Source organism: Sus scrofa, unplaced genomic scaffold (assembly GCF_000003025.6).
Source record: "Sus scrofa isolate TJ Tabasco breed Duroc unplaced genomic scaffold, Sscrofa11.1 Contig77, whole genome shotgun sequence".
NCBI lineage: Eukaryota > Metazoa > Chordata > Mammalia > Artiodactyla > Suidae > Sus > Sus scrofa.
In genome coordinates, this window is record NW_018085307.1 from 51,738 (window position 1) to 74,648 (window position 22,911).

General features: G+C 39.2%; 1 protein-coding gene across 1 annotated transcript; it reads right to left on the reverse strand.

Annotated features, from left to right (window-relative positions):
• Positions 1-4,877: 4,877 nt before the first annotated feature.
• On the reverse strand, positions 4,878-5,840 carry LOC106509341 (olfactory receptor 1440-like). The gene has a single exon (XM_013994282.2). The coding sequence runs from the start codon at positions 5,838-5,840 to the stop codon at positions 4,878-4,880; it is 963 nt and encodes a 320-aa protein (XP_013849736.2).
• Between the last annotated feature and the right edge of the window lie 17,071 nt (positions 5,841-22,911).

A 22,911-nucleotide genomic window follows, 5' to 3' on the forward strand; every position in this document is an offset into this window, starting at 1 on the left:
CATGTGTCCCTCACTCCAGAGTGACACCTGACATTTCAGGTCACAGATTCATAGTTTCCAGGAAAGTGGGAGACAGAAAACTCCAGGAAGAGCCCAAAGTGGAGGGTGTGGACATAAGGGAGAAGGGATAGTGGAAGAAGGACAAAGAGACTGAGGATGACAAACCTGGCTCCATGAAATTCCAGCTGGAAGAATCACATGGCTATAGAGATAGCACAGAATCCACTATCTCTATGAATCTTGCCCTCTCACCTTGACTCAGGGCCCAGGAAGGCAGAGTTCTTGACAAAGGGTAAAATTGTGGATGTCTTTTGCAAAGAGATTTTCCAGGTGGGCATGCTGCACTTCAGTATGGAGACTTTGGACCATGGACTTGGCTGTCCACTCAGCCAGAGAGATGCCCACATGAGAGCCTCTTCTATGTGTCATCAAGGGCAGAGTGAACGGAAAAAGACAGTTGGGCAAGAACGCTCTCCAGGTACTTGCTCTCTGGAGTCAGGGTTGTCATGGAGATTTTGTCCCTTCTAATTTCATGTCCCACTTTGCCATGTCCCTCCTGATTCAGTTCTCTACTCCCCTGTGGTCCTATCAAGGTCTCATAATTAGAGCTTTTCCTTTAACACCCTGGGAGTCATTTGAGCTGGAAGGGACATAGTGATCACCTAGGCCAATACCTTCAATTTCCAGGTGGAGACCTGAGGTCAGTGGACTTAAACAGAGACTTGCCCAAGATGACACAGCTAGCTGGTGATAGTGTGAATATACTAAATCAGATATGTGGACACACCCTGCTTACAAAGCACCTTCATTTATATATATCCATACACATATCTCCTTTTTTAATGTTTTAATGATTTTTATTTTTTCCATTATAGTTGGTTTACAGTGTTCTGTCTGTTTTCTACCATATAGCAAAGTGACCCAGTCTCACACATGCACACATATTCTTTTTCTCACATATCCTCCATCATGTTCCTTCACAAGTGACTAGATATAGTTCACTATGCTATACAGCAGGATCATATTGCTTCTCCTCTCCAAATGCAATAGTTTGCATCTATGAACCCCAAGCTCCCAGTTCATCCCACTCCCTCCCCCTCCCCCTTGGCAACCACAAGTCTGTTCTCCAAGCCCATGAGTTTCTTTTCTGTGGAAAGATTCATTTGTGCCATATACTAGATTGAGATATAAGTGATATCATAGTGTGTCTTGCTCTTTCTAACTTACTTCACTTAGGACGAGAGTCTCTTGTTCCATCCATGTTGTTGCAAGTGGCATTATTTTGTTCTTTTTATGACTGAGTAGCATTCCATTGCCGTACACATATCTTCTTAAATACCTGACCTAAATCAATCATCACTGCAGCCATGAGGCAAACATGGCATTTCTTCCTATGCTACGTGAACAAATCAAGGCAATAAGGACTACAGTAAAACTATTCATGAGAAGGCCACAATTGTGGTTACAACCACACACTTTCGTGTCAGAAAATCTGGATTGAGTAGCATCTCTTCCACTTGAGGATTCTATGATCTTGACCAAATGCACTTCTCTAAACCTTGGTATTGTCACCTATAAAATAGGACCGACAAGGGCATTGAATTTCAGATCCCTTTTTAAGCTATTGTCAGAATATACACACTTTGCCTTCTATTAATACCAAGTGTAATTTATGTGTTCTGAATTGGAGTTCAATCCAACATATTCTGCAGCATTACTAATTCTTCATTTAAAATGTCTAAGATCATTCCAAGAATTGTTTGTCAATTTTTAGTCCTTTTTAAATTGAGATCAGGTACCTTGCCATTACTATGGATATTGGGGTGTTTCAGGAAGGTCTCATTCTTGATTGGATCAACTTCAGCTAATCTTACTGCCAGGGAGAAACAAGTGTGTGTGGACAATGAGTGAATTACATGATTTAACTCCTGCTAATAGGCTGGTACTTACATGTTCCTCTGGTAAAAAACTATAATAATTTAATCTGTAAAACGGAAAAGATTCTTAAAACAGTGTTGCAGATATCAGACCAAAACATAGAATTGGTGCTTCACAGGCAAGCGGTAGAGGATATGTTTCTGGTCAGTTAGAAAGAACCATTTAGTTCCACAAACCGCATTTTGTGAAATTAAAGATGAACTTTTGCTACACTAAGAAGAATATGGCAGATTTCAATATGTCTAAAAATTCTAACTATAAAAGGGGTAATTCGAACCTGCAAACCCCGTACGTTAATAGAAAGAAGTCACATCTTTGCAGTGTAACTCTATGAAATATAAAATGTAGTATAAACACTAATATGATATGTTTGAAACTTAGCCCATAATCTTCTGTCTGAAAAAAGAAACCTCTTTTTAAAATTTTCTTGATTGGACTCTGAGTTTCCATGGTAACTCCATGTCAGGTGGCTCTATTGCTCCCTGGTCAAACTTAAGTCCTGGATCCTCCGAGGGATGCATATCACTGGAGTTCATGTCCAACTCCACTAGACACACAACAAAAGCCTTTATTTCTGAGGTCTTTCCTGGTCTCAGGGAAGCTACCAGAGAGCATGCTGCAACCAGTCCAACATATGCCCAGGAATTGATGACTTTGACTTCTTTTTAATCCTCTGAGCCTTAAAGGTGTCTTTTCTTTCTACCATTCCTCTCTCCCTTCTCTTTTTCACAATACACTTCACAAAAAAGGCTCAGAGGACAAGTTAGGGGACAAGGTTATTTGGTAATAAAGCTAGACCTACCTTTGTCCCTCTCCACTCCCATCATCTCCTGGCATCTCCTTTGCTTTCTTTTTTTCCTCTCCCCCATCTCTCTCTCTCTGTCTCTCTGTGTCTCTCTCTCTCCTGCTCTCTTGTTCTGTGTGTATGTCTGTCTCTCTCTCAAACACACACAAACACACACACACACAATCTCTGTTCAAAATTAAGATTAGGAATTGCTCATTTTTAAACTATTTTTAATTCTCACATATTTAATTTTTTATTTCTTTTTATTTTTAGTTTATTGATGTATAAATAAACACCTAATTTTATAAAGAAAAATCAGTGAAGAAAAGCCTAGTGTGTATGGCTTCCTGGGTTCTTGTCATTTCACTATATGTAACATCTATCAGAATCTCTGTTATCAAAATATAGGGTTTTGTCTACCTGGGTCTAATCAGGGAAACAGACTTTTTAAACTGAATTCAATGCAGCTGGCACTGCCTCAGACAGATCACTTGGTGGTGGCAGTTAAACATAATGATGCTAGTAGCCAGTATGGAAAGAGTTGAAGAGTTTTCAAAAAACCATATATAGAAATACCATATGATCCAGCCATTCTACCCATGAGCTTATATCTGAAAAAAAATGAAAGCGCTAAATAGAAAAGATACATGAGTCTCAATGTTCATAGCAGTAATATTTACAATTGCCAAGATATGAAAGCAACCTACGTGTCCATCAAGGGTGAGTGGATGTGGAGTTCCCTGGTGGCTCAGTGGTTAAGGACCTGGCATTATCACTACTGTGTCTTGGGTCACTACTGTGGCATGGAATCGATCCCTGGCCTGGGAACTTCCACATGCCACTGTAGTGCCCCCCCCCCAAAAAAGAGAGAAGAATGGATAAAGAATGGGGGAGTGGAGTTCCCATTGTGGCACAGTGGTTAACGAATCCGACTAGGAACCATGAGGTTGCAGGTTCGGTCCCTGCCCTTTCTCGGTGGGTTTACGATCCGGCATTGCCGTGAGCTGTGCTGTAGGTTGCAGATGCGGCTCGGATCCCGCGTTGCTGTGGCTCTGGCGTAGGCCAGTGGCTACAGCTCCGATTCGACCCCTAGCCTGGGAACTTCCATATGCCACGGGAGCAGCCCAAGAAATAGCAAAAAGACAAAAAGACAAAAAAAAAAAAAATGGGGGAATACACACACACACATGCAATGTAATACTACTCAGTCATAAAAAAGAATAAAAATTTTCCATTTGCAGCAACATGAATGGACTTAGTGGGACTATGCTAAGAAAATAGGTCATACAGAGAAGGAAAATAGTGTATGATATCACTTAAATGTAGAACCTAAAAATAAAACAAGCTAATGAATATAAGAGATCAGAAACAGACTCACAAAATAGAGAACAAATTAGTTGTTCCCAGTGGGAGAGGGAAGGGGGAAGGGAATGATAAGGGTAGGAGATTAAGCGATACAAACTACTAAGTGCAAATTAAATAAACTATGAGAATAAACTGTCCAATACGGGAATATAGGCAAAATTTTACAATAACTATAAATGGAATAACAAGTTTAAAAATTGTGAGTCATTATGTTGTACACCTGAAATGTATAAAATATTGTACATTAACTATAACATAGATGATAGATAGATAGATAGATAGATAGATAGATAGATAGATGATAGATAGATAGATAGATGATAGATAGACAGATAGACAGACAGACAGATGATAAAATTAAAAAGAAATTCATGGCACCAGAAAACAAGGAAGACCTCGCTATTCTTGTGTTCTACAAAGTATCTCTTGCATATTCTTACCCCTGTCTTCCTTATACGGGTAATAATACCAACCCAAATGTTATTCTTTTTTTTCATTCACAGATTTTTATTTTTTTATAATGATTTTTATTTTTTTCTTTATAGCTAGTTTAGAGTGATCTGTCAATTTTCTACTGTACAGCATGGTAACCCAGGTACACACATATGTATAGGTTTTTTTTCTCACATTATCATGCTCCATCATAAGTGACTAGATGTAGTTCCTAGTGCTACACAGCAGGAACTCATTGCTTATCCATTCCAAAGGCAATAATCCGCATCTATTAACCCCATGTTCCCAATCCATCCCACTCCCTCCACCCCACCCCTCCTCCCAAATATTATTCTTACTGAGGTAAATGTGTTTCCCTCTTTATCATTCTCCTGAGGGCTTCTTTGATCTCATTGTTCCTCAAACTATATATAAGAGGGTTTAACATGGGAATAAGGACAACATAGAACACTGACAGGACCTTGTCCTGCTTCTTGGGGTGGCCAGAGCTAGGAAGCAGGTACACGGAGAGACCTGTGCCATAGAAGAGTGTCACAACTGCCAGGTGGGAGGCACAGGTATTGAACGCCTTGGCACTACCTTTGATGGAGGATATTTTCAGAATGGAAACTGCTATGAAACCATAGGATAAGAGGATAACAAGCAAAGAACCCAACCCAAAAAGAATAGCTACTAAAGAAAGTATCATTTGGCTGGTGAAGGGATTGGAGCAAGACAAGGAAATAATCTGAGGAAGGTCACAGAAGAAATGATGAATCACATTTGGCCCACAGTAGTAGAGGTGAAAGCAAGGGACCGTTTGAACTAAGCTACCAAGGAAACCACTCCCAAAAGCCCCAGCAATCATGTTCTCACAGAGGCCAGGAGCCATGATGGCTGAGTAGTGCAGGGGGCTACCAATAGCAACATATCTGTCATAGGCCATGGCAGCCAAGAGGCAGCACTCAGCCTGACCCATCCAGGACCCAACAAAATACTGGGTGGCACAGGCTATGAAGGAGATTGTTTTTTCAATCTTTAAGAAATCTGAAAGCATCCTTGGGCTGACAGAAGACGAGTAAGAGATATCAATAAAAGACAAGAAACTGAAAAAAAAGTACATAGGTATGTGGAGGTGGGAATCCATTCTGATGAGGCAGATAAGACCCAGATTCCAGGTTAGAGTTACAAGATAGATCCCTAGGAAGATTGGAAAGAGGATAAGTTGCAGCTCTTTTTCATCTGAGAGTCCCAGGAAAACAAACGTGGCCACGAAAGTTAGATTTTTATCCCCATCCATGGACTTGTTTGGTGCCATCTGCTGAGAAAAACATGAGAAGGAAATGCTTTTATTCTACAAACAAAACACTCTTCTTTTTTTTTTTCAGTCATGCAGCTGATTAATATACAACCTTGAATCATCAATGTTGAGTTAACCTGTCCTTTCCATGTATAATCACCAATCTTAAATGAAAAATTATCTTGAATATATATATTGTAATTCTCTTGGGGGTCCTAAAGACAGTAAATGAACATCATTAGTATATATTGATTAAATGCCTTAGTTTCATGCTTTCCCATTCCAGATTTTACAAATATATGAGAATTTAAAATGGACCAAATTAAGAAAATCTGTCATCTCTCTATATGGTAAAAATAATGATTCTGATAAGAGTAACTTTGATATTAACTCAAGGCTTGAAGAAATCCCCGAATCATGCTAGGCTTCGTCTATAAAGTGAGGATGGTGGAGTCTGTATTCTTGAAAATCTACATGAGAACTAACATTCATTATTCTGTAATCAAGACAGGTGGAAAGTTCAAAAATACAGGTGGAATGCTGTAGCCAGTGCTGAAAGTGAAAACTCCTAGCCAAGAATACTAACACTGTAGCTGGCAAATTTATACTTGAGATATGAAAGAGAAATGAAGGGATTTCCCATCATGGATCAGTGGAAAGGAAACTGACTAGTATCCATGAGGACACAGGTTCAATCCCTGGCCTTTCTCAGTGTGTTAAGGATCCAGCATTGCCATGAGCTGTGGTGTAGGTCGCAGACACTCAGCTCGAATCTGACATTGCTGTGGCTATGGCGCAGGTCAGCAGCTACAGCTCCAATTCAACTGCTAGTCTGGGAACTTCCATATGCTATGGGGTGTGGCCCTTAAAAAAAAAAAAGAGAAAGAGAAATGAAGACTTTCTCAGAAACACAAAATCTGATGTATTCATCACCACTAGACCTGCCTTACAAGAAATACTAAAAGGAGTTTTCCAAGCTGATATGTAAAGACACTTCAGCAACATGAAAAGATAAGAAAGTATGCAAACAACTTAGGAATAAAAGTAAAAAGACTTTAAATATGCTAATTCAGTAATAGGGTATTGTTTAACCACTTAACTATAGTATAAAGGATAAAAACAAACAGTTTTTAAAAATAACTATACCTGGCTGTGGCATAGGCTGGCAGCTGCATCTCAGATTAACCCCTAGCCTGGGAACTTCCATATGCTGCCAGCGTGGCCCTAAAAAGACCAAAAAATAATAATAATAACTATATCTACTATAATTTATGTAAATAAACAACATAGAATAGGTAAATAGTTATACAAGGTGAGAGTAAAAATGTGCTGTTTTTGTAGACGAAATTAAGTTGAATATCAGCTTAAAATGGATGGTTTTATCTATGAGACTTATATGTTTATATAAGACTCTAAGCAACAAAGAAAAAACCAAGAGTAGATTCACAAATAATAAAAACCTAAAGCAGATTCACAGAAGAAATAACGCCATAGAAAATCACTGATGTAGAAAGATAGGTAGAAACAGATGGAAAAGAAACAGTGAAGGAGCAGAATGGCCATCATCCAAAAGTCTACAAACAATAAGTGCTGGAGAGGGTGTGGAAAAAAAGGAACACTATTACACTGTTGATGGGATTGTAAATTGGTGCAACCTCTGTGGAAAACAGTATGGAGATTCCTCAGAAAACTAAACATAGAACTACCATTTGATCCAGCCATCCCACTCCTGAGCATCTATCCAGAGAAAACCACAACTCGCAAAGGCACATATACTCCAGTGTTCATTGCAGCACTATTTACAATAGCAAAGACATGGAAACAACCCAAATGTCCATTGGCAGAGGAGTGGATCAAGAAGAGGTGGTACATATATACAATGGAATATTACTCAGCCATTAAAAAGAACGAAATACCAGCATTTTTAGCAGCATGGATGGACCTAAAAACTATCATGCTAAGTGAAGTCAGCCATACAATGAGACACCAATATCCAATGCTTTCACTGACATGTGGAATCTGAAAAAAGGACAGACTGAACTTCTTTGCAGAACAGATGCTGACTCACAGACATTGAAAAACTTATGGTCTCCGGAGGAGACAGTCTGGGGGGCAGGGGGATGTGCTTGGGCTGTGGGATGGAAATCCTGTGAAATCAGATTGTTATGATCACTATACAACTACAGATGTGATTTAAAAAAATATATCAAGGTTAAAATTTTAAAAAATAAAAAAATTTTTTAAAATTAAAAATGAATAAATAAGTAAATAAAGCATACTTTGCTTAAAAAAAAAAAAGAAAGAAAGAAACAGTGAAGGAGTTCCTGTCATGGCTCAGTGGTTAATGAACCTGATTAGAAATCATGAGGTTACATGTTCGATCCCTGACCTCACTCAGTGGGTTAAGGATCCAGCATTGCCATGAGCTGTGGTGTAGGTCTCAGACGCAGCTCAGATCCCACGTTGCTGTGGCTGTGGTGTAGGCCAGCAGCAACAGCTCCGATTAGATCCCTAGCCTGGGAACCTCCATATGCCACAGGTGCAGCCCTAGAAAATACAAAAAGAAAAAAAGAAAAAAGAAAGAGTGGAGGAGTTGTTGCTGCTGTGGTGTGGGTTCAATCCTTGGCCCAGGAACTTCCATATGTCACAGGCATATCAAAAAAAGAAGGAAGGAAGGAGGGAAGGAAGAAAGAAGAGGGGGAGGGAGGAAGGAAGGGAGGAAGGAAGGAAGAAGGAAGGAAGAAAAAAAGAAAAAGAAATGGTAGAAATACAAAATAGCCAGAAAGCAGTTGATAAAATGGCATTAGTTCTTACATATCTATGATAACTTTAAATGCAAATGTGTTAAGTTCACCCATCAAAAAGTCAGAGCACTCAATCAATTAAAAAAAAAAAAAGATCTGGAGATCCAGAGTTCTCCTGGTGGTGCAATGGGATTGGTGGCATCTTGGGAGTCTTGGGATGCAGGTTTGATACCCAATCCAGCATAGTGGGTTGAGGATCCAGTGTTGCCTGCAGCTGTGGCTTGGGTGGCAACTGCAGTTTGAATCTGATCCCTGCCCGGAGAAGTCTATATGCCACGGGGTGGCCAAAAGGGAAAAAACAAAACAAAATAACAAAAACAAAAAATACACTAATAATTCAAAAAAGGATCCAACTATATTATACCTACAAAAGACTCAAAACAGCTTTAAGAACATACATAGGCTCAAAGTGAAAGAATGGAAAAAAATAGCCCATGCAAGTGGAAACCAAAAGAAAGTGGGAATAGTTATACTTATATTAGACATTAAGCCAAGTAAAGAAACAAGAAAAAAAGTCATTATGTAATGATACAGTGGCCAGTTCATCAAGAGGACATAATAAAAGTAAATATGTATATATGCACCAAATCAGGTCACCTAAACACAATAAGCAAATACTAACAGATCTGAAGGAAAAGATAGACAACAATATAATGACATTATGGTTCTTCAATACCCTACTTTCAACAACTGATTTATCATCCAGAGAGAAAACCACGAAAACTTTGAACTTGAGCCATAGTCTACAGCAGATAGGCCTAATAGATAGTCACATAACATTCCATCCAATAGAAGCAGAATCACATTCTTCTCAGTGCACAGGAACATTTCCAGGATAGATTATACAATAGTCTAAATAAGTTTTAGAAAAGTTAATATTAAAATAATAACAAGCATTTTTTCCAACCATAATGATATGAAGCAAGAAATAAACAAGAAAGTGGGAAAATCTACAAGGATGTGGGAGAAAAACTAGACTTTCCTGAATAACCAATGGGTCAAATGGGAACTCAAAAGAGCAATCAAAATATCTCTAAACAAATGAAAATAAAAACATAATGTATCAAAGCCAACGAGATGCTACCAAAGCAGTTCTAAGAGAGAAGAAGTTTGTAGTGATAAATACATTTCAACAAATGCAGAAAAAGTAGTTGACAAAATACATTATTTCATGATTTAAACACTTAGTGTAATGAACATAGAATGAACATATTGCAACATGTAAAACAAGTCCCCGGCTAATCTTGTCATTAAAATTTGAAAGCTTTTCTTCTATTATCAGCAACAAGACAAGGGCACTTACTTTCATTACTTTTCAACATAGTACTGATACCTAGAACAATTGGGCAAGATAATGAAAGAAAAGATATCCAAATTGGAAAGGAAGAATTAAAACTGTCATTATTTGGAATTCCCGTCATGGCTCAGTGGTTAACGAATAGGAACCATGAGGTTGAGGGTTTGATCCCTGGCCTTGTTCAGTGGGTTAAGGATCTGGCATAGTCGTGAGCTGTAGTGTAGGTTACAGACGCGGCTCGGATCCTGTGTTGCTGTGGCTCTGGCGTAGGTTGGCAGCTACAGCTCCGATTGGACCCCTAGCTTGGGAACCTCCATATTCAGCGGGTGTGGCCCTAGAAAAGCCAAAAGGCCAAAAAAAAAAAAAAAGAGAGAGCGAGAGAGAGAGAATTGTCATTATTTGTAAATGATATGAAGTTATAAGTAGAAAATCCTAAAGATTTAATTCTAAAGTGCCGAAAGTAACCCATGAGATCAGTAAACCTGTAGGATATAAAATTAGCATGCGTTGCATTTCTCTACAATGAAAATGAAACATCTGAAAAAGAACTTAAAAATCTACCCCATTCACATTAGCATCAAAAACAACAAAATATTTAAGATTTAAAACCAAGGAAGTGAAAGATTTGTACAATGAAAACTACAAAACCTTGATGAAAGAAACTGAAAAAACACAAATGGAAAAATAGCCTGTATTCATGGATAAGAAGAATTATTATTGCTAAAATGCTCATTTTACCCAAGGCTCTCTAATGATACAGCATAATCCCATTCAAAATTCCAATGGCATTTTTTATAGAAATTTTTTTAAATCCTAAATGTTATGGAACCAGAAAAGACTCTAAATAGACAATATAATCCTGAGAAAAAAAGAACAAAACTTAAAGCACCACTTTTCCTGAATGAAAACAATATTACAAAACTGTAACAATCAAAATCTTGGAGTTCCCATCGTAGCTCACTGGAAACGAACCCAACTGGTATCCATGTGGATGCAGGTTGGATCCCTGGCCTTGCTCAGTGGGTTAAGGATCCGGCGTTGCCATGAGCTATGGTGTAGGTTGCAGACGCGGCTCAGATCCTGTGTTGCTGTGGCTCTGGCAAAGGCCAGTGGCTACAGCTCCGATTCGACCCCTAGCCTGGGAACCTCCATATGCTGTGGGAATAGCCCAAGAAATGGCAAAAAGACAAAAGAAAAAGGGATGAATGGATAATGAACACAAGACTTAAAAAGAAATGATGATGATGATGATGATAGATAGATAGATAGATAGATAGATAGATAGATAGATAGATAGATAGATAGATAGACAGACAGACAGACAGACAGACAGATCGATCTGCAATGGAATATTATTCAGCTGAAATCCTGCCATTTGTAACAACATGGTTTAAGGGTACACACCTGTAGCTACTAGTTAAGTCCTAGAGATCTAATGCATAGTATAATGATTATAGACAACAATATCCTTTTATAAACTTCAAAGTTCTGAAAAGACTAGATCACAGTTATTCCCATCACAAAGAAGAAATGATAATGAGATGTGACAGACGTGTTAGCAAATGGTAGGATGAGAAGCATATGGCAATATGCAAACATATCAAATCAACACACTGAACTTAAACTTACACAAATGTTTAACATCAAGTTTATTCAATAAAAATAATTTTTTAGAAAGAATTATCAGAGAAGGCATTTACTTTTCCTCTACCTCCCAAACTAAAGCTGAGAGAGTATGTGCATCACTGTCTCATTTTGTGGAGTAGGTTTTCCTAATTTGCTCTCTGAGAGTTTCACCCTTTCTGAGTCCCTGTTCAGTGACTTGATGTGGGGATGTTGCTTCTAATCCAAACTCCCACAATGTCTGTTTCTCCAATCCCTCATACATGCCCATTAAACCATAGGACTTAGGCTATCAGGGATTGGTAGATGCTACCTGGGAAAATGCTGGCCTCAGTGCAACACACTCCAAGGTTCTTGCTTTTTCTTGTCAATTCTTTACCTTGAGAAATGTATTTGCTGTCTTGCTGGCTCAGTCAAAATATATATATTAGATTTTACCTCACATTATTGAATCTACTGCCCACCAGATTACCAGAAACAATTTTACAAATACTATTTCTATGAAACCCTTGATTTCGCAAGCTTTAACTGGCTAGTTTTTGTAGAACCCCAAGCTATTTGATTTGCTTTTTTTTTTAACTCTATTATGATTGAATTTACCCCCAAATCAAGGCATGCTATTAAGTGGCTATCATTGATTGAGTGGGCACAAAACCAGGTGCTATTTTGAATCTTTTTATATTTTACCTCATTTTAATTTATCCAACATCCTTATAAGATATGTACTTCTTATTCTCATTTTACAAATGAGAAAATTGTGGTTCAGAGCAGTAAATAACCAAACATTACACAACCCATGAAGGATAAAACTGGGATTTAAATTCAGGCTCTCTAACATCAAAGCCACATCTTAATATCTGTATTCAGTAGCTCACTAAAATGATATTAACTGTTGCATTAATCTTATTTCTATACAACCTTAGTATGCAAAGCACTGTAGTTGGTGGTTTGGATGATGTAAATGCCCTAATAAGGAACTTACGGTTCAGGAAGAGACATGAGAAATGTGCTCTTATAGGTATAATACAAGACAAGAAATACTATGTGGCATGAGAAAGATATAATATTTTGTCGGCAAACCTCAGCTAGATATGGGCAGGAAGTTAGAAATCTGGGAAGGTTCCTACATGTTCTTTACAGGAATTCCTCACGAAAGATCTTTGAATGGCAGAGACTATTTCAGAGGCATTGTTGTACAAATGGACAGGGCAATGACCATGTAATTGAACATGGGGTCAATAACATGACCACCACATCTTTTCACATAGATACAGGAAATGAACAGAAACGCTGTAATGAATGCAGATGGTTTGCCAAGTAAGTGAGACAAACTGGAGACGCATTTATCTTCTCTCATGAGGATGAAATACATAGGTATGTAATGCTGACACAGAAGGAAATCTCAGTCTTCAGGTGGTAACCACTGCAAAGCTTGTGTCCACGGATGCCTAAGAGATTAAATTTCCACAGTGAACCCTACTGTACGGAGAGAACAATGTGAAACCAGTGATGCTGTTGTTAGTCTCAGAGTACCTTGTGGTTGCCAAGTCATTTTTCTCAGCCACCCAGATTGTATCATTTCTAATTTGACCTTACTTTTTCTTGCCTCTTTATCAGGAACGCCTCAGCTTTCTTCTTCTTTTTTTTTTTTTTTCTCCCACTGTACAGCAAGGGGATCAAGTTATCCTTACATGTATACATTTTTCCCCACCCTTTGTTCTGTTGCAATATGAGTATCTAGACATATTTCTCAATGCTACTCAGCAGGATCTCCTTGTAAATCTATTCTAGGTTGTGTCTGATAAGCCCAAGCTCCCGATCCCTCCCACTCCCTCCCTCTCCCATCAGGCAGCCACAAGTCTATTTTCCAAGTCCATGATTTTCTTTTCTGTGGAGATGTTCATTTGTGCTGGATATTCAGCTTTCTTCTTTAGTTTTGAGTTAAATTTCTCTTGGAATAAAGTTTATCTTGGCAGTCTTCCTTCAACTTTTTCTCACACCGCATTTGATAACATAGTCCACCATCCCTCCCCCAAACCATATACCTCCATTCAACCCTGCCCAGCAAATGAAAAAAAGAAGGAAATGGAAAGCGAATATGAAAGAGTGGCCCCTTCAATATGATCCTTTAAGATAATTCATCGATAACACTTCCTGATATTTACTTATCATCTTTATAAAAGTTCAACATATCTGTAGGCCAGGAGACAAACCCTGAAGAGCTTGTTTATCAAAGGCAATATGGACACATTATTCTCAGAAAACCAAGTAATTTATTCTTAACTGGTGGTCCCTCCCGTCCTCTAGAATCTGACATAATAATCAAAGCTGCATTGGATTCACTCAATTTAGGAATAATGCCTTCCACAGAGTCTTCTGTAAACAACTCAAAGTGGACATTTTATTTTTTTTAATTTTGTTATTTAAAGTATAGTTAATTTACAATGTTCTATCACTTTCACAGCAAAGTGACCCAGTCATACATATACATAGATTCATTTTTTCATACTATCTTCCATCATGTCAAAGTGGACATTTTAAATGCAACAAATAGGATTTTATAAGCTCCTCAAAAATATTGCATGAGCCTTCCCCTTGGGTCTGGACGCTCTCATTTTAAACACTAATCAAGTGAGTCAGAGGAGTTTCTGTTCCCCACTTTTGGCGAAAATGTATTGACGCAGCCCACATATTTAGGTCATTCGTCAACAGATTTCCTTTTCCAGAAGCACAAGCTGCCAGGGACAAAGACCCCTTATAAAACTTAGGATTCATGGACAATGATACTGAGCTATTTGTAAATCTCTGAAATCTTTCCTGGATCCTAGCCCATTGACATTCCATATCAGAGCCCCTAGTGACTCACCTGATACTTCGGAGAAGCTTTATTCTCCTGTGATCCTTTTGTGGTGTGCCCAGCTACTCAGAAATGCCCAAAATGCATTTCAACTTCTGACTTCGGATATTATCCCACTCATCCATATCCTAGGATGAGCACATGGCCTCTTGTTAACAACTCACTCGGCCTCCTTCAGAAATGATCCAGCTGTGGAAGAAGAGAGCCCTAAGTGCTTATGAGCTTTCTCCATCACAGGTAAGAGAGGACTTGGGAGCATGACCCACTATGAAGAAGGAGCAATTAAAACCATACAAGCTAGACATGAACTATCTCCTGGGTAATGGAGGAAGACCAACTCTGTTAATTGGTCCCTTGCTTAGATTATAAGATCTCCCTCCGTGATGTTAATCTTTTGGGACTTTTCGATAGCAAGGTACCCTGGAAGAAACATGGGGCTTATCTAGAGATCATTTCCAACCTTGTTATCTGTAAAATACGTCACCCAAGCATAGGAACAGTCATCAGAGACCTCTGCCTGGGAAAAACACCAGGAAATAGGAAACCTCCAGGAATGCTGAGTCTGACTCTGCAGTAGAGGGAATCTCAACTATCTGCTGCCTTATTTTGAACCAGTTTTTTGGGGGGGTTGTTTTTCACTTTTAGATGGGACTCTATAGATGGATAATGTTCAGAAAGACCTTCCCTATTTAGGATAGGGGAGAAGAAACATAAACAGCTCTCTTCTTGTCTCCTGTGGCTCCAGCTGTTTGGTTTAAACAGGTGAAATAGAAGGAAAGGGAGAACAAGAGAAAGAGAACAAAGAAGGGTAGAGACAAGGAGGGATAAGGGGGAACTGGGCAAAGTAGGTAGGAACCTTTGAAAAGGTAAATAAACTAATATCCCCAAAACACACACCGAGAAGGAACTCTTCCACCTCCCTTCACACCACTTTGCTGTCTTCTCCCTCCAAATATATGAGAAGTAACTCTTATAGCCAAGACAGCAAAGTGGACTAACCCCTTGTCCTTTGGTCCCCAAAGTCTGACTTTTTTCCCCTAAACACTACATGGGAAGGACATCTTAGGGGATATAAGAAGCTAAGCTATGTCTAATGAATGAATTGTAATATATTAAAGATGAGGTCTGCTCACGCTCTGCAACATGTCTTTAATCCCTTGTTTTATGCACATCCAACCTACTTTTTAAATTTTTCACTTAGCTGCATGGAATAGCTAATCAATATTTTGAAACATTTTTCAAATGTTTTACTTAATTTTTTCTTCCTCATGTATGGGACCACTCCCTTCTTCCAAGCAGATAAGTTGCCAGCTTCTTGAGCCTCAGAGAAGAGGGGTGACAGGAAAAGAAATTTGAAGCAGAGCTGATGGGGTCAACAATACGAGTAAGTCTTCAGATGGCTTATAGACAGATCCCAAGGGCAAAAATACATCCCTCAACTAAGTTTAGAGACACCAAGAACAGAGACGCCCTCACCAAAAGATGGTTAGAGTCTGCATTGGCAGGCGGAAACATATGAGAATGTGACCACAGCAGTTCAGGTAAAGAGCCACTGGGCGGTGAGGGCTTGGGTTCTACAAAGTTTCCGTGACTATCACAGTCAAGGGTAGAAGTAGAACGGTTCCTCTTCACCAAGAGTGCTTATGAGCAGCGTAGTCATCAGACCGAACAAATCTTGGTGATGGGGATAAATGAAATTCAGCAGCTGAATTCCAGTTGTGATTTGACAGCTGGGGATCTGATGAAGCCATAGATATTCCAGGAGATGCTGCTATGGAGAAAGGTCATGGACCTGACCTCCCACTGCCCTGGCATCATCCAAACCCTCTAGAACTTACACACAAATGCAAGGAGAAAAACAACAGACCCTTGAATAGACCAATTTTTTCCCAGTAGTGAAATAAGGAGAGGGCAAAGGAAAAGTAGTGTTATGGAAAGATAATAAACATTATTTCTTGAATCCCTAAATTTGTGGATTGGTTATCAAAATGTTTTGAGTTCATTATAGGTATTATTTTCCTCCAAGTACATTCTCATAGATCAACTGAATTTCCCTTAATGTGTTTAACTGTTTTTTTCACATGGCATATAAATTGTTCCCAAATTTTCAATGAATGTTTTCTAATATAGTTATTCTGAAGCATTTCTAACTATCGGTGTGATAGGCAACCTTCAAAATGGTCCCCAGAGAGATCCCGTTATGGCTCAACAGGTTATGAACCTATTATCCTTGGGTTGCAGGTTCAATCCCTGGCCTTGCTAAGTGGGTTAAGGATCTGGTGTTGCTGTGAGCTGGGGTGTAGGTCACCGACAAGCCTCAGATCTTGTGTTGCTGTGGCTGTGGTGTTGGCCAGCAGCTACAACTCTGATTTGACCCACACCCCGGGAACTTCAAATGCTGTGGGTGCAGCCCTAAAAAGTAAAACAAAGAAAAAATGGTCCCCAGTGATCTGTAGACGTATGTATGCCCATACCACTACTAGATTTAATAGGCCAACCCATGTAACCAAAAATACCCATCTTCTGCCATCAACTTGCCAGCTCTGTGAAAGATCCATTTTGACAGTGGATCCTCCAGCCTCAGTGTAGCTTCAGAAGACTAGAGCTTTGATTAACTACATGAATGCTACTTGGTGAAAGACCCTGAGCCAGAACCACACAGCCAATATTCCCCTGAATTCCTGACCCACAGAAACTGAATAAAATAATAAATACCTCTTTTTGTCTGAAGCTATAAATTTCTGTAATTTTTTTTTCCTTTTTTAGGGCTGCTCCTGCAGCATGTGGAAGTTCCCAGGCTAGGGGTTAAATAGGTGCTGCAGCTGCCAGCCTGCAGCACAGCCAAGATGCATCTGTGAACTACAGCAGCTTACAGCTGCCAGATCCCTAACCCACTGAGCAAGGCCAGGGATTGAATCCACATCCTAATGGACACTATACCGAGTTCTTAACCCTCTGAGCCACAACAGGGACTCCCAGATATTTTCTTTTTTTAATTGAAGTATAGTTGATTTATGATATTGCGTTAGTTTCTTGTGTATAGCAAAGCGATTCAGTTATGTTTTTCAGATCATTTTCCATTATAAATTATTATGTGATGTTGAATATAGGTCCCTGTGCTATACAGTAAATCCTTATTGCTTATCCATTTTATGTACGGTAGTTCGTATCTGCTAATCCCATGCTCCTAATTTATCTCCCCCTTCCCCCTTTGGTAACCATAAATTTGTTTTCTATGTCTGTGAGTCTATTTCTGTTTTGTATATACATTCATTGTGTTATTTTTAGACTCTACATATAAATGATATTTTTGATATTTGTCTTTCTCCGACTTACTTTACTTAGTTTGATCATCTCTAGGTCCATCCATGTTGCTCCAAATGGCAATATTTCATTGTTTTTTATGGCTGAGTAACATTCCATCTTCTTAAACCAAGCATCTGTTAATGGGCAGTTGGGTCGTTTCCGTGTCTTGGCTATTGTAAACAGTGCTGCGATGAACATTGGGGTGCAGGTATCTTTTAAATTAGAGTTTTCGTCTTGTCTAGTTTTCATCCCTAAGAATGGGATTGCCAGATCATATGGTAGTTCTCATTTTGAGTTTTTAAGGAACTTCCATAGTTTTCCATAGAAGGTGCACCAGTTTAAAGCCCCCCCCAACAATGTAACAGTGTTCCCTTTTCTCCACACATCCTCTAGCATTTATTATTTGTAGACCTTTGATGACAGCCTTTCTAACTAGTGTGAGATGATACTTCATTGTGGGTTTGATTTGCATGTTGGATATTTTCTAATTGTCTTAAACTGATCAGGGTTCAACCTTGAAAGCCATGGTTGAAACTAATTCTACTCAAGCAATGATGCCAGAGGACAGAAAAGGTTTTTTCCCTTCAAACAGATATTTTCCCTTTCGTGGTGAGTTACATCTAATTGTAAGTGTTAAATAAAATTAAATCAAGTAAATAAAGAAGGCTAGGGTCTTTATCAAAGCTTTTTATACTAGCTAAAGCAGGAACATCTCATGTATGGTGTGCTGTTGAAAAACTACTAGGTATGGCATGTATGATGAAAAACAATTCCAGGACCTTCAGAGATCTGAAAGCCACTGACACCAAAAGTGTTCATGAAAGAAGAAATACTTGCTTTGCCTTCTAGAAAAAAGAGGGACTGCATGGGGGTGGGTAGGAGTGTCACCCAGACAGATAGTGCAGAAAATACAGAAAATTATAGGAGTTCCCGTTGTGGCTCGGCAGGTTACAAACCAGACTATTATCCATGTGGATACAGGTTTGATCCCTGGTCTTGCTCAGTGGGTTAAGGATCCAAGGTTGCTGTGAGCTGTGTTGTAGGTGGCAGACTAGACTTGGATCCTGCATTGCTAAGGCTGTGGTGTAGGCCAGCAGCTGCAGCTCTGATTGACCTGCTAGCCTAGGAACTTCCATATGTTGCAAGTACAGACCTAAAAAGAAAAAGAAATACAGCAAATTATAAACAGCATGTGTTACAGCATGCATGAAATAAGTTAATGAATTAATACTTATTGGACTGGAAGGTGTGTAGAGATACAGGACTTCTTTTTTTTTCTTTTTTTTTCTTTTTTTTTTTTTTTTTTTGTCTTTTTGGGGCTGCACCTGCTGCATATGGAGGCTCCCAGACTAGGGGTCGAATCAGAGCTGTAGCTGCTGGCCTACACCACAGCTGCAGCAATGTCAGATCCAAGCTGCATCTGCAACCTATACCATAGCTCACAGCAATGCCAGATCCTTAACCCACTGAGCAAGGCCAAAGATTGAACCTGAGTGCTCATGGATACTAGTCAGATTCATTTCTGCTGAGCCACAACGGGATCTCCAGAACCCACCTCTTCTTGATTAGGCTCATGGATACCACCCAGCTGCATCTTAACCCCAAATTGAGTGTTATTTCCAATTGTGTTCTAGTCTTGGGTTCAAATTGAGGGGTAAGATGATCCCGTGAGGCTACTTCCTTAGCTCTAGGTTGTTGGAAAAGGAACTATGAGTTTCACTGCGTGTCTGACACACGGACTTCCTCCCTCTGGTCCATATAGGTCGGTTTGGCTCCTTAAGAATTTCTTAAAATGAAAAAAACCCAGCTTCTTTTTGCATAAGGAAAAGATAAAGATTGTATTAGAATAGCAAAAACATGCCACACAATGTCAACACGATACTTCACACATGCCAGTTTTTCTATTTATGTTGGTGTATACATCCCATCTGATATCATGAGTCTATTTCAGAAGAAGTTTGTTTTGAGAATGATGAGATGTCTTTTCTTTCATGAGGTCTCCCTGGGTCCCGGATGTCTGTTTATTTCTAGAGTGTCGTCTCACCAAAGTATGTGGTTTGTCTGTCTTCCAACCAGATGGTGCCAGCCTTCTGGACTGGCAACACTGATGAGAGAGACTGCCACATCCACATTATATCAGTTCCAAGCCACGATGGCATCAGCTATGGCTATTTCTTTACTTGTAGGAAAGGACGGACTCTCATCTTTGACCAGAACCATAAGCAGTATTGGACACAGGAGATTTTGGCCAGCATTAGAAAGGGAGAGAGAAGCATGAAGAGTGAGAGTGGAATAAATGCAGCAAAGTTTCGATATAAGCAGTTGGTTTTTCTTCCTCATGATACAGAAGATGTTACAGGCAAGGAAACACCAAGAATTCAGAGAAGCTAGTCCTAGATCAAGCTGATGGGATTCATGGTTTGTCTCCTTCCATGCAAAACATTCAGACTCTCCCTGCTCATGTGTTGGTCAGGGTGCTCCAAATCAGTTGTCTGGATGCAGGGGAGTGAAATGCAAATGTTTCCTTACTCATGTGGATCATCACAGAAGAGGCAACTCTAGGTTTGCCTAGATTTAAGACTGGAAATGTGAGACTATTAACCTTTAGAAAAAGGCTTAAAAAAGCTTGTTTAATGTATCAGTCACTAATTTGTGTGTGTGTGTGTGTGTGTGTGTGTGTGTAACCGTATATATCTACAAAAGATTAGGGGACTGTTGATGGTCCATATGAACAATAATTGAGTTTCTGTAAACACTAAAAATCAAAGCGCAAAATGAGATCATAAGAGATAATTAAAATGTTTAAAAGAGGCCATTTAGAGACAAAATATTTCTTAGACCAGAAGAAGGGAAAGCTGTCTGTTGATCTGTAAAGAGCATATTCATTAACAGGGGAGATGGTCACTTGGAAGAGAGGAAAATGAGTGCCTGGGGAGAAAACTCAGTGGTGTCCTGGCCCAGAGCCTCAGCCTGCCTGGACCCTGTAGCCAGGCCCATCTGGCACAGGTGTACATTATCCACTTTGCTTTGATTCCTTTCTTTCCAAATAGACTTTCGATTGAAATTTGCCTTTCCATGCGGTTTCTTCAACGAGACAAAGTATTGTGCCACTGGCACAAGTACACGCTTGGCGGCTTGGTTCTTCACTGAAAATTAAAAATGACATTCTGGTTTATGCAGCCAGCTCTTCTGAGCTTGGTTAACTTCAGTCCATCTGGAAAAGATTCTCGGACATGGCAAAATGAGCACCACACCCTGGATGGCCGTTATTTTACTAAGATCAATTCATCTTCAAGCTGGCCTAGCCGCCCCCTGGAAACAGCTACAACTCGTCCTGTTTCAAATAGCTGTAAAATACCTGATCCTCTGAGTGCCAAAAACACTCTGTTTGATGTACTTCTGTGTATATGCTCCTTAATAAATGCACTTGTTTGGGAGGTTTCATTCAACATGTGTTTTACTATAAACTCCAGATCATTTTAGCTTTATTCAGGCTTTGTGCCCGTCTCCACTTTAAGCACTAGATTTCATGATAATTAATGAATGAGCATTACTTTCTCCTGGGTAGTTGGGCAAACTGCAAAAGCACCTTATATCTTCTCAATGAAAAGAGAAAGTTTCCAGTACTAGCAAACATACACGCAGCCAGACAAAAGAGATTTTTATAAAGACATTATAGTAAGAATCTTTGCTCATGAAAAAAAAATAGAAATAATAATAATCCAGTGACCACTCCCAGTAAATCCAAAGCATAAGGCTTATTTTTTTCCCAATGGCTTCTGGGAGAAGGGAGAATGGCATAGGGAGAATTTTTTTTTTTTTTTGGTCTCTTTGGGGCCATATCTACGGCATGTGGAAGTTCCCAGGCTAGGGGTCAAATCAGAGCTGTAGCTGCAGGCCACACCCACAGCAACATGGGATCCAAGCCACATCTGTGACCTACATCACAGCTCATGGCAACACTGGATCCTTAACCCACTGAACAAGGCCACGGATCAAACCTGCCTCCTCATGGATACTAGTTGGGCTCATTACCACTGAGCCACCACGGGAACTCCTGGCATGAGGAGAATTTAAGATAAACTACTAAAGGTAAAATGAAGGATAGGAATTCAGTGAACTGAAGTACATATAAGGAAAGATGGAGGAAAAGGGGAAGAAGGAAAAAGGAAAGTATTCTAGGAGCTGACGGAGTTGGCACTGTGGTAGCGTTTCCACTTGTGGGGATTTCTATGAACTGGAGTTGTTTCTATTTCCCTAAGGACTGCTTCCTGCACACAAAAGTAGCAAAGGTGAGATCTTGTAGGCATACACTTTTACTGAGACTATTTTGTCCCAATTGAGTAGATATTACAAACCTATTTACCTTTTCTGTTTTTAGCACCTTAACCTGGATTTCTCCTGATTTATACAAAGTTGATTGACAGTATCAATGAATTGGATAATATTATGAGCTAACATTTATTGTTGCCATATGCATAGGTCACTAGGTTAAGCCCTTTTCATGCATAGTCTCAATTGTCGCACCATTTCTATGAGGTAGATACAATTATTATTCTCATTTTACATGTGAGAAAAATGGAGCTTGTAAGCAACTGGCATAAGACCACTTACAAAATGGCAGAGATGAGGTTAATAATCTCAGGTCTAATCACTTAAAAATACTCTTAACTAGTCTTTGCTGGAGTCTCCGCAGACTCACTTTCCAAAGCAGCAAAGCCATGACAAAGATCACACTTCCTACCAAACTAAGGAAATATCTCCCATTCTTTGGCTCAGATGGTGATAAATCATTACAGCATAATAATAGTAGTATCACCCCTTAAGCATTTGCTATACACCAGGCACTATTATGAGAGTTCACATATACGGACTCATTTAATTCTTTACAGTAAGCCTATAGGATAATTACTATTATTATCTCTGTTTTACAGATGAGAAACTAAAGCACACAGGGCCCAAGTATCTTGTTCAAGGACACATAGGTAAGTATTTATTCATTTATGACCTATCCAAAATAAGCCACAGGTGAAAAATTTATTCCAGTCTTACTGCCAGTTCAAGGACACAAAACATGTGTTCAGAAAATATGGAGGAGAAAAATCACTCTCTTCAATTCTTTGGCCAAATTCTCTTCTAGAACGTATCAAAAAATTTGTAAGGAGAAAAGAGAAGGAAGGAAAGAGAAAGAAAGAAAGAAAG

Bases quoted from the DNA above. Each gene is read 5' to 3' on its own strand.
- LOC106509341 (XM_013994282.2), bottom strand. From the start codon at position 5,840: ATGGCACCAAACAAGTCCATGGATGGGGATAAAAATCTAACTTTCGTG.